Genomic DNA, 15,352 nt, shown 5'->3' with positions numbered 1-15,352 from the left:
CCGTGTCGTTCTCAACTGGATACCAAAAGCTGGGACGGAGGGAGTATTTGAATTTATCATTTCATTTTAGATAGGTATAAATATTTTAAACAAAATATTATAATATCCTATGTTTATAAATTTAAACCGGATCGAATAACTAATACTCCTTCCATCGCAACCATTAGTATCAATTTGAGAATGACACGAGTTTTAATAAAGTGGTTGAGTGTGTTATGAGTGGAAAATAATTTTTTCCACTCTCTTTTTCACTTTCGTCTCTTACGATTTTTTTTTCTTCTTTTTTCATATCAATTTCTATCTCTTCTCTTTTTATTTTATTTTAATTCTTTTCTAACATTGTTAAATTTGATTTATGAAAAAATATTCAATAGGAATCTTAAATTTTAAGTTCGTGACAAGATCTATCGTAAAAAAAATGATAAAAAATTAATTTAAAACAAATAAATTATAAAAATATTAAAATTCAAAATATTTTATTTTCTCTCTCTTCAATTAAATGTTATATTTTTTTATGGGCAAATGGTTTTTAATACCCACTTTTATAATACATCTATCAAATCTACCCACCTATATAAAACATCTATGAAAAATACCCACTTCATAGTGAAATACCATTTCTACCCTTATACTTAATCTCTCTTTATCCTTCATCTTTTGCCTAAATATATTTAAGATTAAGCTTGAATGGTATATCGGCTGGAAACTTTCCTCGTGCCCGATAGGTTACTCTGTAATCTGGGTCTGGACTGTGAGACAATGCCACGTACTTTTAAGCAAAAAACGTTTTAATTGATCCTTGTTCAAATTTATCCCGCGCTTCTCAAAATGGTATCAGAGCGGGTTTTTATAGAGGAATTATATTATTTTTAATTTATTTTATGATTAACCTATGTGGGAGGAGACTCCACTTAAAATTATGGATCCGGACGAGTGTCCGAGATGTGTACGATACAGGAATTCTCTCCAACATCTGGAGGAAGAAACCAGTCGTCTAATAGGCGATCTCAACTGGAACAATCGAGCCCTCGTTACCAACTTACGACGAGGAGGAGATATCGAGCTTATTCGCGAGATTATCGCGAGTATCCAATTCTACCATGAGAACCTCATGAGATTCGCCGCAACCAGAACAGCGATAGAACGAACTAGAGACGAGGCCCATCAGTCACACGATTGATGGAACCAAAAAACAAGGCGGGAGTAGCTTATCCAAGCTACCATAAAATCGAGCCAGACTCTTCCGACAATGTCAACTTGCGGGAGATTCAAAAAATGGTGGAATATTACGGCAACAAGCTGTATGAGCTACCAATGGAGATGAGCAAAATATCACTCAAACAAGAGGAAATACTAACCCTCTTGCGTGATATCCAGAAAAGAATGGAGAAAATCGAAAGGCGAAAACCATGTTCTGGAAAAATTCGGAATCAATGGTCCAAAGACCCAACGTATCCATCTCTATTTGATGCAACACCCAAGGAGTTGCAGCCGAAGGACATAATCCGAATCATGAAAGGCAAATATCATGAATAGCCTTGACATAATCGGATTAGAAGATCTACAGGAATCAATTGCTAACCTCAATATGGTTGATCTAAAGATGAACCAAGGAGATGAGGTGCCCAAAACCGAGCCTCAAGAAGGAGAACCGTCAAAGAAGGGAGCAGCTCAAGAAGATACAAGCCAGTTCCAACGAACCAGACGACGTAGGCCTCAAATGCAGGATACTCATGTAGGAAAGGTCACCTTAGAACCAATCCATCCATATGGATTGATTCTCAACCTCGACGAAGCCAGTTTTAAAGATTGGGAGGGTCTCATCGACGAATGGGCTTCATCATTAAAAGTCGTGATTGCCACAATAGATTACGACAAAAAAGAATTTGCCAGAATCTTCGAAGCCAGCTTGGCAGGAATGACAAAACAATACTGGGATAAAATTGAGGTCTCAGCAAGGGAGGAGATGTTTAGTAGCACGTCAATTTATGAAATCATTGAGGTGACTACTAAACAAATTAAAATCCATTTCTTGGGAATGGGTTTTTTCGAAGGATTCGCAGAGGAAAAGCGCAAAAAATATCAACAGGAACTTTACAATCTAAGATTGATGGTGCTAGAGCCAAAAGCTCTCGATGAATTTCTGCGCCTGTACACCCTATATGTCCATATGGGGGTGGTTGAAGATCAGAAGGCCATGGACCTCTTTTTCCCAAAGTTTCCAAGTCCATGGAGGGAGATGCTCATCAATGAGTATGTTTCACCAGGAGGATATCCACTTGATATTGCTTCAAGAAGGATGTCTTATGTCCACAAGAAGCTGTCCGAATGGTGCCAGAAGGCAGCGGACCAGAGGAATCTCAAGAGATTGAGGAGACTCAATAAGAAATCCCCATTGATGTGCAACAACATTGATCTTCCAACAGAGATTGGTGCTGAATTGCTATATCAAAGAAGGAGCCGAAAGAAACATAGGTACCAACCCTATGAAAGAAAGTCTAGAAGAAGTTCTTGGAAGCCAAGAACTATGTGGACCAGACAAAAGGCACGCTCCTACAAATCAGGCCAACGGAGCGGACCATCCAGAAATCGATTCTCAAATCAAAAGAGAATCCCGGCGAGAAAAACTTTCAGGCGAACTCAGGCCAAAGCAAATGAAAGTTTCAAAGATTGCAATTGCTGGTCATGCGGTGCAAAGGGGCATATCTCTACCAATTGCCCCGACAACGAGAAGAAAGGGATAAAAAGATTCGAATCCACACAGGATATCGAAGATGCTATCTTTTACCAGAATTTGATACCCGTGTATCAATTTGAAGATATATCCTCTGATGAGAGTATATATGAGCAAGAAGAAGTCATTAGTTCTGAAGATTCGGAGATATCCGATGGATCAACCGGAGACGAGTCAGACTAAAGAAGAACACGAGGTCCACCACATCCAGAAGGAGGATCAGAATGGATTCACTAGCCATTTTCTGATTCCACAGGAAGAAGTAGTGAAAAAGCTCGTGAAGAAACTCAATAGGGAAACTGGAGAGGTACAGACATACCAAGGGTTTTCCAATGGAAGATTGAATCGAGTTTTAAATAGCTTGATTCCATCCAAAAGGAAGCATCATGTCTATTTTGGTGTTACAAACCGAAGATATTATGCAGGATCTTAAGAAAATGAAGCCAGAAGTCGCAAGCACGATGAAATGGATTCATATTGGAGCAATTCAATTGGTGATCAAATCCTCCCTCTCCCCAGGGACAGACCAACCAATTGATGTCGCACTTTGCGACAAAAGAATCAGAGATGCTAGAGAATCAGTTCTTGGAGCTTTTTCGGGCAATCTCTATGCCAAGAGGATTATAACCGAATTCTACCCACAAATCGCTTATAATCTACAGGATTCATCCTTCAGCCGAGCCCTGACTCTCTATCAGGACTACAAGAAGAAGGAACTTATGACGGGAGGAAATAGGCCATACTCACTGACTTATCAAGTCCCGTATGCCTTATCAAATTCCCATCACACAGAGCTATTTCTGGGAAAAGAATTTATTGAAATTCCAGAAATATTCAAGGAGGTAGCCAAGGCAGTCAATCCAAACCGAGTGGAGATTCCTCAGATCGGAGAAATCGACATCGACATTGGAGACAAGCAGGTGCTCAGCCATACTCAGAGTCTCAGATTGGGAGCACCAAGGTTATCATTCCAAGGAAATAGGCTAACTTCAGGACCTATAACAAGAAGTTTCTCTCATTCGTATGAGAGAAGGGCGATCCAGGAAACACCAGTTCCGGACATGAGAGTCAAGCTCAAATGTCCCAAAGGATGGAGACAAGTTTCCACAAGATTTGATACAACAAACAGGGAAAACAAGTTTCCTTGTAGTTCGTTGTATTATCTGGCAAATCCAGGAGACAACCGATACATCGGAACTCTGGAGATTGGAGGCTTTGAAATTCAGACCGAAGGCCAAGCCGGACAGGAAGCGGACGTCCTGATCTTAGGACGAGATTTCCTTGACAAATATAAACCATGGTCATGGAAATCAGGAGGAATGGAAATCACAATTGGACGCCAAAAACGGATGATCCAATGACAAGTCCATTCTCGATATACATCTCTGTAGGGATGTTGTATGAGAAATTCAAAGCAGAATATTTTGCTGCTTACGTAGATTCGGGAGCAGGAATCTGTACAGCAAAACGAGGAGTTTTTCCAGCAGAAGTGGAAGAAGATCTACCTCGAATTGCAGGAAGGGATTTCTCCAAAAAGATCTTACTTCTATCAAAGGGAGTAAAACAAACGGAAATATTGATCGGCGGAGCAGGACAGACACCTTGGTACAAGGTCAAGACTCCACCAATTTATTTCCATGATACCGGAGCAGATATATTATTCGAAAATAATTTTCTGCAAAGCTTCAAGCGGTATATACAAGACAACGAAGCTAGGAGGATAGTGTTCACAACCAATTGTGATCACAAGATCATTGTGCAAAGGCTCAATGGAGCTTTTCATCGCTCAATGCCAATCAAATTCCGCAGCAAGCGTGGTGATGATGGCAGACTCCGGAGACCCCAAATGAAGGATCAAAGGAGATTTGGAGAAGTTTTGCTCAAATGCAGAACTGAGGGATTCCCAGATCTCTCCGAGGAAGAAACTCAAATCCTCAAAGTATCCCTGATATCACACAAAGATATCAAGGAAGAAGAACAGGTGTCCATTGCCGACGTCAAAAGGAGAATCCAAAAGTGTTACCATGAGGATCCTTTGGCATGGTGGGACAAGAACCAGCTCAGAGCAATCTTGAAAGTTAAAACTGGAAAGGAGCATGAGTTCGTAAGGTTCAGACCTATCCTGATGTACCCTCGAGATCAACAGGATATGATGAGCATAATCAAGGAACACCTTGATTTAAAGCTGATCGAAGAAGGAAGATCACCCTACAGCAGTCCTGGATTTCTGGTGAGAAATCATGGGGAGATCAAGCGAGGAAAGCCAAGATTAGTCATTAATTATAAAGGGATTAATGATATTCTTGAATTTGACGGATACTTCATCCCGAGTAGAGAACACCTTATCAACTGCATCAGAAGTGCAAGGGTATTCTCAAAGTTCGATTGCAAATCAGGTTTCTACCAGATTCGCATGGAGGAAGGGAGTAAGAAGTTTACAGCCTTCTCAACTCCACAAGGACATTATGTCTGGAATGTCATGCCGATGGGGCTAGCCAACGCACCTCAGATATTCCAAAGAAAGATGGATAATCTTTTCAAGGATTATTCTTCGTTTATGTTTGTTTATATTGATGATATTCTCATTGCATCAAAAAACATTCATGAACATGTCAGGCATCTGGAGATCTTTGCAGATGTTTGCCAACAAGAAGGACTAGTGCTGTCTGAAAAGAAGGCAGTCATAGCCACCCAGAAGATGGAGTTTCTGGGAATTGAGATCGATGAATCTGGAATTATTCTACAAGATCATATTGTGGAAAAGATCCAGAATTTCCCGGAGGATCTCAAAGAAAAGAAGCAGCTCCAAAGTTTTCTTGGAGTCGTTAACTTTGCAGGAATGTTTATCAAAAATCTTGCAGAGTACCGAAAAGTCTTCAGTCCATTACTAAAGAAACATGTTCCATTCATTTGGAAAGAGGAGCATCGGGAGGGTATGAAGAAGTTAAAAGAGATTTGCAAAAATCTCCCAAAACTTTCAATACCACAAGATGAGGATGACCTGGTCCTCTATACAGACGCAAGTGATTTCGGGTGGGCAGCCGTGCTCACAAAGATCACCCCCTATGGAGAAGAACCTTGCAGATATTGTAGCGGTCTCTTCTCCGACAACGAAGCTGTGCGGTGGCACATCAACGAAAAGGAATTCTTTGCAGTGCGAAAGGCGTTTAAAAAATGGCCGCTTTTCTTACTTGCTAAGAAATTCGTTTTGAAAGTAGATAACACTAATGTTAAAGCTTTCTTAACAAAAAAGATAGAATCTAAACCTGAAAAGGCTAGATTGCTTAGATGACAAGCAGAATGCCAATATTATGATTATGATATTGTCATCTTGAAATCTGATCAAAATGTTCTTGCAGATTTCCTAACAAGGGATGGAGCTCCCTGAGGTGGAGGCCATCGAAGCAAAACAGACGCAGCTCTTTGAAAGTTTAGAGTTGCTACAACAGGAATGGCAAAAGTGTGTTCTACACACCAAACAAGCAGGGAAGATACAAGCAGCTGACAAAGCTCAAGTATCTAACCAAATTGATGCATGCTTCATGAAGATGTTCAATCTTCAAGAAGTAACCAACAAGCCGCTCTTGCACGTTATCCGAGATAATCGGATTAAAGCAACGCTTTCCGTACAGGGCGGATTACCTGTAGCAGGGGATTCAAGTACCCCTAGCCCAAGTTCTGAGGCAATGGTTTCACAACCGGACCCTCGAGGAAAAGATGTTGTTAAGGGGTCACACCCTGAATCAACATGTCAACCCTCCACCTCTGGGGTAAAAGAGGAAGAGATCAATCTTAGGCCCATGACAGGCCAAGTTAAGGTTGATACTGATTTTATTGATATTTCTCCTTCTTGGCAGATGTATCAAGACAGGTGGGAGAAACTTCTCACAAGAAAAGGCATTAATCCAGGAAATTGCCGGGTTGATGTTGCAGGAAAATATCCTCGAGTTTGGACAACCCCGAGAGCCAATCCAAACGACGTCAAGGAATGGTATGAGTTCGGAGCGTTAGCCTCAGTTTATACCACCTCTCCAGCCTTCACCGAGATCAAGGGTCTACCCAAATGGATCCAGAAAACGGTGTTTGATGCATGGGAGAACAATGAGTCCCTCAAACGGGGAGATGTTCTGGAATTGTACTTTTTCAGCGCAGCACCAGAGCCAGTTGGAAAAGGAATCCGTGAAGCTTTCCACTTCATCAAGCTTCGGAGACCTGACACGGGAGCCCTGAACAGGATCAAAGTTCCCAATTTCCAGGCCGCAATCGTCTCAACATTCAAGGAGGACCAAATCTCCACTAGACGAGCATGGGGTCTATGGGTCTGTCTCACAGAGATGGATAAAATGAAGTCCAGATTCAAGTTCTACCAGAGCTCAGATCTGGAAACGTTCCTGGTTAACACAATGACAGGAACTACGACCCCTTTTGCCGAAAAATCCTTTGAAAATAAACGGCAAATGTTGTGGGAAAATAAGATAGCGGGGAGCAAGGAGACTCGTCGCAAATTTTGCAACATGGCTCATCTGGGCCATTGGATTGAGAAGGTCTGCGATCAATGTTCAACGCAGAAGGAGCCAGAATTCGGCAAAGGTTTCTTCCCGAAGCCTGACAGAAGGAGGTTCCGGTCTGATGAACATGACGAACATCAGACTCCAAAAGGAAGAAACCCTCGGGCACCAAAAAAGTAAGGTGGCCGACAAAGCAAAGTGAATCATGTGATTCACAGCAAGGATCGCACCCACAAAAGAAATGATAAAAGTGGGTGGAATGACAGGAGGACCACTCACCAAACGCTCCAGGACAAACGTGAGTGGAAGGGAAAAGCAGCCAGTCCCTACCAGCATTATCACAAAACGATAAAGCAAGGGTCCAGCACCATGTGATGACAACTAACAAATGTCGGCAATCAAGGCCGACAAAAGAAGGTGGAGGTCATATTCAATAAAGCTGGCCACTGAGAAAGCATCCGAGGCCAACAACCGAGCAATAATAGAGGGATTCAAACCTCTATATAAACCCAAGTTCTGAAGAGAAGAAGCATCCGAAAATCACAACACATTTTCACACACCACTTCTTTTCTCTAGAAAAATTATCTTTGTATTTTAAATTTTAGTTTTCAAAGTTTTTCATTTTAGTTTTAGTTTCCTTTTTATGTACACAAGTATTAGCTACTATGAGTAGCTAAACAAGCTAGTCTCCTCCCTTGAGGAAGATTTATGAAATAAATTAATTATTATATAATTCCTCTATAAACGCTTAGTTTTTGTCCAACTATTCCGGTTGAGTAAAAATATTTTCTTTATTTTTCCAACATATTATTTAGTCGACACTTAGTGAAGGAGAAAGGTTGCAACCATCTCTTGCGAGTGCGTGGTTGGTACGTGCCGGGTGGGCAGACGAGCCGTAAAACGCAACGAACTGACTCCTGAAGAAGACCAGTCGACAAAGGTATAATGTTGGTTTAAATTTAAGATATATTTCGAAGTGTTACGGAAGCATGTTGGGCCTGATAATGTCTTTTTAGACTATTTCTAATTTGAACATGGAATGGTATGATGATGAATATGTTGAGGATTTGTTGAAGGGTAGTTTTGTCATTTATTATGAGTTGGATATGGTTGATATGTGTTTTGTGAAAGTGGGTATTTTTGATAGATAAGTTATGAAGGTGGGTATTTTAAATTTTGACCCTTTTTGGATTTATATTTGTGTATGAAAATATTTATTTATTATGACACATAATACTCTATTACTAAATAATTTAAAATAATCCAATAACTATAATTATCATTAAACTCTATATAAAATTGAAAATTTATGTTTTCAAATTAAAATTTTATTGAGTAATTTATGCGAATTATTTTATTTTATTTTTAAAATATATAGTATATTTATTTATTTAAATATATCATTTAATTTTAATATACGCTATGCATCACATTGCATGACATAGATAAACGTGCTGGTAGATAATAACGAAAGAAACAATAGAGCCGGATGGCCCTATTGAGCTTACAAACTCAATTTTTAGCCCTCAATTGAAAAAAATTATATTTTGGCCATTTTTTAGGTGGTATGACTAACTTACCCTTTTAACTTGAATCCATCTCCAACCCATCTCCAACCTCCAACCTAGTAACAGTACGTGTGATCCAAGCTTCCCTCCTCTCTCTCTCTCTCGCGCGCTCTCTCTCTCTTCCGTGTCAATGATGAATGGTAGAAATCGGTCGTGATTCTAATTTCGGCGGCGTGCTTCCCTCCCCTCTCTCTCTCTCTTCCGCGTTGATGAAGAGCAGAAATCGGTAGAAATCGATCATGATTTTAATTCCGACGGCGTGCTTCCCTCCTCTCGCTCTCTCTTTTCCGCGTCGATGAATTGCAAACATCTGTAGAAATCGATCGTGATTTCAATTCCGCAGTCGTTCTTCCCTCCTCTCTCTCTCTCTCTCTCTTGTCGCTTTCGACAAATTTGTAGTGATCCGACGAGTTTTGGTGCGAGATTTTGTTTGTTTTTTGTTTGTTTGTTTGTTTCATGTGCTTCATCTTCTTCACATCGTGATTTCTTCATTCTATTGTTGTTGTTTCTGTATTTGTGCTACGCGTATGGCACTTATGGCACTAATAGTGCCATAAGTGTTAAATATACAATTTTTTAAACACTTCTCCGTAGGGTTTAGATGTTCCATTTAGGGTTTAGATTATCCATTTAGGGTTTAGATGATCTATTTAGGATTTTTTGTTTGTTTGTTTGTTTCATGTGCTTCATCTTCTTCACATCATGATTTATTGATTCTATTGTTGTTGTTTATGTATTTGTTCTGCACGTTTGACACTTATGACACTATTAGTGCCAAGAGGACCATTTTACTTGATTTTATATTTTGGATTTCCGTTGGCACTTATGACACTATTAGTGCCATAAATGCCAAAATTTTATTTGATTTTATTTTGAATTTCCGTTGACACTTATAGCACTATTAGTGTCATAAATGCCAAAATGACCATTTTACTTGGTTTTATTTTGGATTTTCGTTAGCAGCCATAAGTGCTAACGGAAATCCAAAATAAAACCAAGTAAAATCTTGGCACTTATGGCACTAATAGTGCCATAAGTGCCTAACCCGACCCCACACGCGACCCGCGTACCTGATCCTACTCGGTCCGTCTCATTAAGGGTAAAAACGTCCAAAATCAATAAAAATTGCCAAATTTTATGTTTTTTCAATGAGTGCCCATAAATTGTGTTTTATGTTTCATTTTGGCTACTTCAAAATTTTACTCATAATGAAACATAAAAGGATAATTTAGAATGAAATTCCCCTAAAAAGAGTTTAGAATGAAATTGTGGAAGCTGAAGGGACTATATTGTGAATGGGGGGACAGAGTTGAAGTAGAAGTCGAAGTAGAAGAGAGAGAAGCCCCGAAACCCAAAAGAAAAAAAAGAAAAGAAAAAAAGAAGCGTGCTCCACTATAAAATCTTTCCTAAATTCTCGTCTCCTTCCCTACTCCAAACTCTTTTCTTCTTCTCCAATTATTCAATTCCTCACAATCACTGCTTAGTATCCTATATATATATATTTTGCGGAATAGGATTGCACCAACGCGCACCAACTGTTTGTCGAAATTCCGAAACCACTTGTCCCTGCATAGTCCAGCAAAGATGATGATCAGAATCCGGAGCCGCGACGGTCTGGAGCGGGTCTCAATCGACAACCCGCGCGCCACCGTCGCCGCGCTCAAGTCGGCGATCGAATCCCAGCTCCGGGTGCCCGTGCAAGCCCAGATTCTCTCCACCAATCAAAATTTGCTTCTTGCCAAAACCCAAACCGATCTGACCCGGTTCACGGACATGATCGACCCAAACACTGGTCTTGGCGCGCTTAACATCGGCCACGGCTCAATTGTCTACCTCGCCTACGAGGGCGAGCGCACGGTGGTGGGGCCGACCTTCCACCCCTCGGGCTCGTTCGGGAAGAAGATGACCATGGACGACTTGATTGCCAAGCAGATGAGGATCACGCACCAGGAGAACCCTCATTGCGAGCTCGTCTCCTTTGATCGCGACGCCGCGAATGCGTTCCAGCATTATGTGAATGAAAGCTTGGCTTTTGCGGTGAAGCGCGGTGGTTTTATGTACGGGACGGTGTCGGAGGAGGGGAAGGTGGAGGTGGATTTCATCTACGAGCCGCCGCAGCAGGGGACGGAGGAGAATTTGATCCTCTTGAGGGACCCTGATGAGGAGAAGTTGGTTGAGGCCATAGCTTTGGGGCTGGGGATGAGGAAGGTGGGTTTTATATTCACGCAGACGGTCAGTCAAGATAAGAAGGATTACACGATGTCGAATTCGGAGGTTTTGCAGGCGGTGGAGCTGCAGGCGGAGGGGGATTTGAAAGAGTGGGTGACTGCTGTGGTGAAACTGGAGGTGAATGAGGATGGAGGAGCAGCTGTGCATTTTGAGGCTTTTCAAATGAGTGATATGTGTGTTAGGTTGTTTAAAGAGGGCTGGTTCGAGCGGGATCTCCAAGAGGAGATTGATCCCAAGCTGTCGAGGATGAAGAAGGACGTCGTCGTTGGAGGGAAAGACACCAAAGATGTGGATAATGACTTCTTCATGGTGGTTGTTAAGATTGTTGATCACCAGGTTAGCCTTTTTTCTGTTTTGCCTGAGGAAATTTTCTTTCTTTGTCGTTATGCATTTGTTATTTATTTATTTATTGAAACTACATTGCGCCAGTTCCTAGAAATTTATCAATGGTTCAGCTAGAGATTGGTTAGCTAATTTGAATTATATGTTTGATGGTATTGATTGGGGTTGCATACCTGTGAGTTTCTCGTGTAGCTTAACAACATGACTGTTTATTCTTTTAGGGGCGGTTACCTTGCATGATTCATAAAAACATGATTAGTATTTTTATCCTCAAGACTAGAATTTCTTCAATCTCACCCTCTCAATGGAATATGAATTAAGCAACACTAGCTCAAATGATGGAAATTATCAAGGGTCTTCATATATCCTAAAGCTTCAATCCATCATAGTAAACAAGGGACTATGCTTCATAGAATAATTGAGTTGAGTATGTGTTATTTGGCTTGGACTAGCTAGGGTAGAGTGAATCCTATGGACGAGACTTCTAACTGACTACTAACTGCCCCTCAGAGATCATATTTTGGGAATATTTTCCAAAACCAAGATATTCTTCTTAGTTGAATGCAGCCCACAATGCAAGCTCAATACCCTCAAATATGATTCTTTTGTTGTTTGTCTTTCTAGTGCTTGAACCAAAGTGAATGTTGTCTTCTTCTCTTGTGTCAGCGTGCTTTTCAAACTTCTAGTAAAAAAAATTACCATTACAAATGGAAGAATGGCGTTGCAGTTCATTCTCTTTGACCAAAATCATTTTCTTTTATTGGGGCACAACTTTCCACTTTGACACATCATTCTTGCAAATCATCACTGTAAGTTAATTTATTCAACCACTAGCTATGTGAAAGCAATGTTGACATGGTGTCCTTAGTTGGTAATCTTTTCTGACTAACTATAATGAAGAGCACAATGACATTTTTAATAGAAAATGTTTTCTGGAACACATGATGACATCATTTATTCCTTGAAAACCATGTAAATGTATCTTCTTTGATGCGCAATCCCTAGTCGTGACCACTACTCATAATACCATTTGTTTATCTCTTGAGGGTGCGTTCTCTTTAGTTGCAAATTGATTATAAGAAAAAGAGGGATAAAAAAATAAGCGAAAATTTTGTTACATTTTAGTAGTTCGCACATTTTTTTATCTCATGTTCTTTAAGATGGAAAAACGTAAAAAATAGTCATATGATAATATTATCATGAATTGGAATGAAAAGGAGGGAAGGGGGCTGCTTGGAAAAAAATTCAATCTTTCCTGGGGAAAATTAACCCTATGGAACATGTGAAAAGACTAAGAAAATGGTGAAAGTATATGTCTTCCACCTCTTTCCGTTGAAGAGAACACGCCCCAAATTATTGCCTAATGTTCTCCACCCATCTTAGCGGGTCCGTGGCTAGAATTAGGGCAAGAGATTTGAGGTGTAGTCATGTGTTTGTCTGGTAATAAATTACATTAATTTCTTTCCTTGTTTTCTAACTAGCGCCCCCCATTTAATCAATTTGATTCTTGTTGTGAGTGATGCCTTCAATTCAACCCGAGATTTATTGTCATCATAGAGTTCATTGCTCTGGTAACTCACTCTTATAGATACGATTTCTGACCTTATTACTCATCATCTTTGAATGAACTCTAACCTACCGGTAGGAATTGCTACGACAGTTTCCATTCTTGATTTCTCTACTTATTCTATTTTTGTAGTTATCTTTTATTTGAGTTATTTATGGTTAAGTTAATCAGGATTAAAAATAAAGAGGATGCACAGGCTTTTGTTTCTGGAGCCCTAGTTCATTTTGTTATTTAAGTAATAGAGTTGAGTCATTTAGGATAATCAGATTTTATACTAGGACAAGAAGGTTTGTTCCTGATCAGCGCTTGACGCTTGGACCAGGTTCACCAACAAATTCTTGTGAAATAAAGGGTTTAAACCATTCCGGCTCATCTAGCAGCTGCTGAGATTGCTCCTCTGTCTACGAATGCCACTGTTCCTTCAAGGGTTGATATGTTAGAAATCTCATGGATCCTCAGCTAGAGCCAGTTGTTGTATAGGTTCATATGCATGCATCGGAAAAGGCATCTTCAAAGGCTTGTACTGGGTTAAGTTATTCAGGATCGGAATAAACAGATTGACTGTGCTTTTGCTAAAGGAGCCCTAGTTCTTTTCATTATTAATGAAATAGAGTTGAGTCATTTATGATCATCAGAAAAGTTATCTTAGTCGAGTTTGCAAATTTTCTGCTTGAGCAGGAAGAAATATCGGTGCTTGGCACTTGGGGCAGGTTTGACTTTCAATATAAAGTTTGGGTTGGATTCTCTTTCAGCTCAAAATACCCTTCACTCCGTAGCCCACCTGTTTGAACACTTGGCATGTTCATAACTTGCACCTTTCGTCCTTCCATCGAGCTTATCTGAATCTTCTCATGAATCTACCAGCAGAATATTTAGACCATTGTTTGTGTCCATCCTTTATAGTTTACAAATCCATTCTCATTGTGGCAACAAGAAAATAATTCCTGAAGCTATTATCAAAAGGACAAACCTGTTTCGAGATCCAGTTTGATCAATGTTTGATTAAATCACTCCTGCTGGAGACCTCTGCTGACTTCATATATCATGCTTGTGCTATAGTTTGTTTGTGTTTTCATTACGAAGTAGAGCTAAGCCTAAGAGAATAAAACAGAGCTATTAATTTTCTTTTTGTTTCAATGGAAGCAAATGATGCTGAGTAGGTTGTTGTTTCTAGCTCCTTTTTGCTGTTGATTTGTAATTTTCTTTCACTGAATGCTGTTGCGTAATCTTGTTCGCTGCTTTTGAATACAAATTAGCTTGTTATCGTGTGCATGAATTCTGGTATAGAGTATTTGAGTCATAGTTAAGTTTCTTTAACTTAGAGTTTGTATATCGAATCTGGAATCTGGATATGACAGTATTCTTGTTCTCAACCTCCTAGTAGCATCAGAGTGAGTTTGGTTACTGTTGGGCGGCATATTTCTGTTCCAACACTTGCATCTCTTCTTCGGGGGTCTGTATGACTGTATATGCTCTCTACATTTTAGATCTGCTGCTGTCTGTGAAATTAGCAATTGATCCAATTTAGGGCCTAACAATTGAATAGTTTGAATTGAATCATGTCATGACACCCTTTCTGATAATAGGCTAGTAAGGGAGGTTGAGGTTATTGTTCGGAAGGGAATCTTCACAAAATGGCATTCTACCAGCATTTTCATTAGTAGTTGCTGCCTGCCTCTAATGTGGCTAAATATGGACTATAGACTTTACTATGCTTGTAGTTTGACCTTGGTTTTACGAATTCCAGTTACATTGCTGCTCGAGAACTGTATCTGTGCCACTTCATTGTGGCTATGAATCTTTACAAGATCAAGTGACTGAAATTGACTTTTGCAGTACATAGTTGGTTGGGCACATACGATTTTTCTAACTGTATCTGTATGCACTATTTGCGTTCCAGTCATCGTTGGTTGGGCACATATGCTTACATGACATGTTTTCTTGTGCATAACTTGGATAAATGTTTTTCTATCACTGATGGAAGCTCTCACGATAATTTCAGGGTCCACTTTCTTCGACATTTCCCATTGAGAACAGGAACACCCTTGTGACAATGAAGGCGTTAAAGAACCATCTGGATCGGGCAAAGAATCTCCCTTTTGTGAAACGGATTTCGGACTTTCATCTGCTACTGTTGCTTGCGAGGTTTCTAGACGTGAACTCCGACGTCCCAGCATTGGCGGGGTGTGTACAGACACAGGCCATAGTACCTGAAGGATACCAGATATTGATTGAGTCGTTGGCCAGTGCTAATTAGTGAGCTCTGAATCGAGCTGTGTATCGTTAAATTGAACCCTTACATTTATAGTGCTTTCTTTCCTTGGTTGTTATTTATGAAATATAGTTTCAGTATTCTGCTGCTTTGATATTTCTCTTTTGCTCTTATTGGCATCATGTTTTTCT

The 15,352-nt window shown here is 40.0% G+C and overlaps 1 protein-coding gene across 1 annotated transcript; it reads left to right on the top strand.

The window, feature by feature from the left end:
- Nucleotides 1-10,062: 10,062 nt before the first annotated feature.
- On the top strand, nt 10,063-15,317 carry LOC130997177 (NPL4-like protein 2). Its single transcript, XM_057922431.1, has 2 exons — nt 10,063-11,376; nt 14,952-15,317. The coding sequence occupies exons 1-2, from the start codon at nt 10,396-10,398 to the stop codon at nt 15,204-15,206; spliced, it is 1,236 nt and encodes a 411-aa protein (XP_057778414.1). The 5' UTR covers nt 10,063-10,395; the 3' UTR covers nt 15,207-15,317.
- Nucleotides 15,318-15,352: the final 35 nt, after the last annotated feature.

The sequence above is a fragment of the Salvia miltiorrhiza genome, chromosome 8, assembly GCF_028751815.1.
Source record: "Salvia miltiorrhiza cultivar Shanhuang (shh) chromosome 8, IMPLAD_Smil_shh, whole genome shotgun sequence".
NCBI lineage: Eukaryota > Viridiplantae > Streptophyta > Magnoliopsida > Lamiales > Lamiaceae > Salvia > Salvia miltiorrhiza.
Note: the sequence above shows the minus strand (reverse complement) of the source record. Positions and strands in the feature narration are given on the sequence as shown.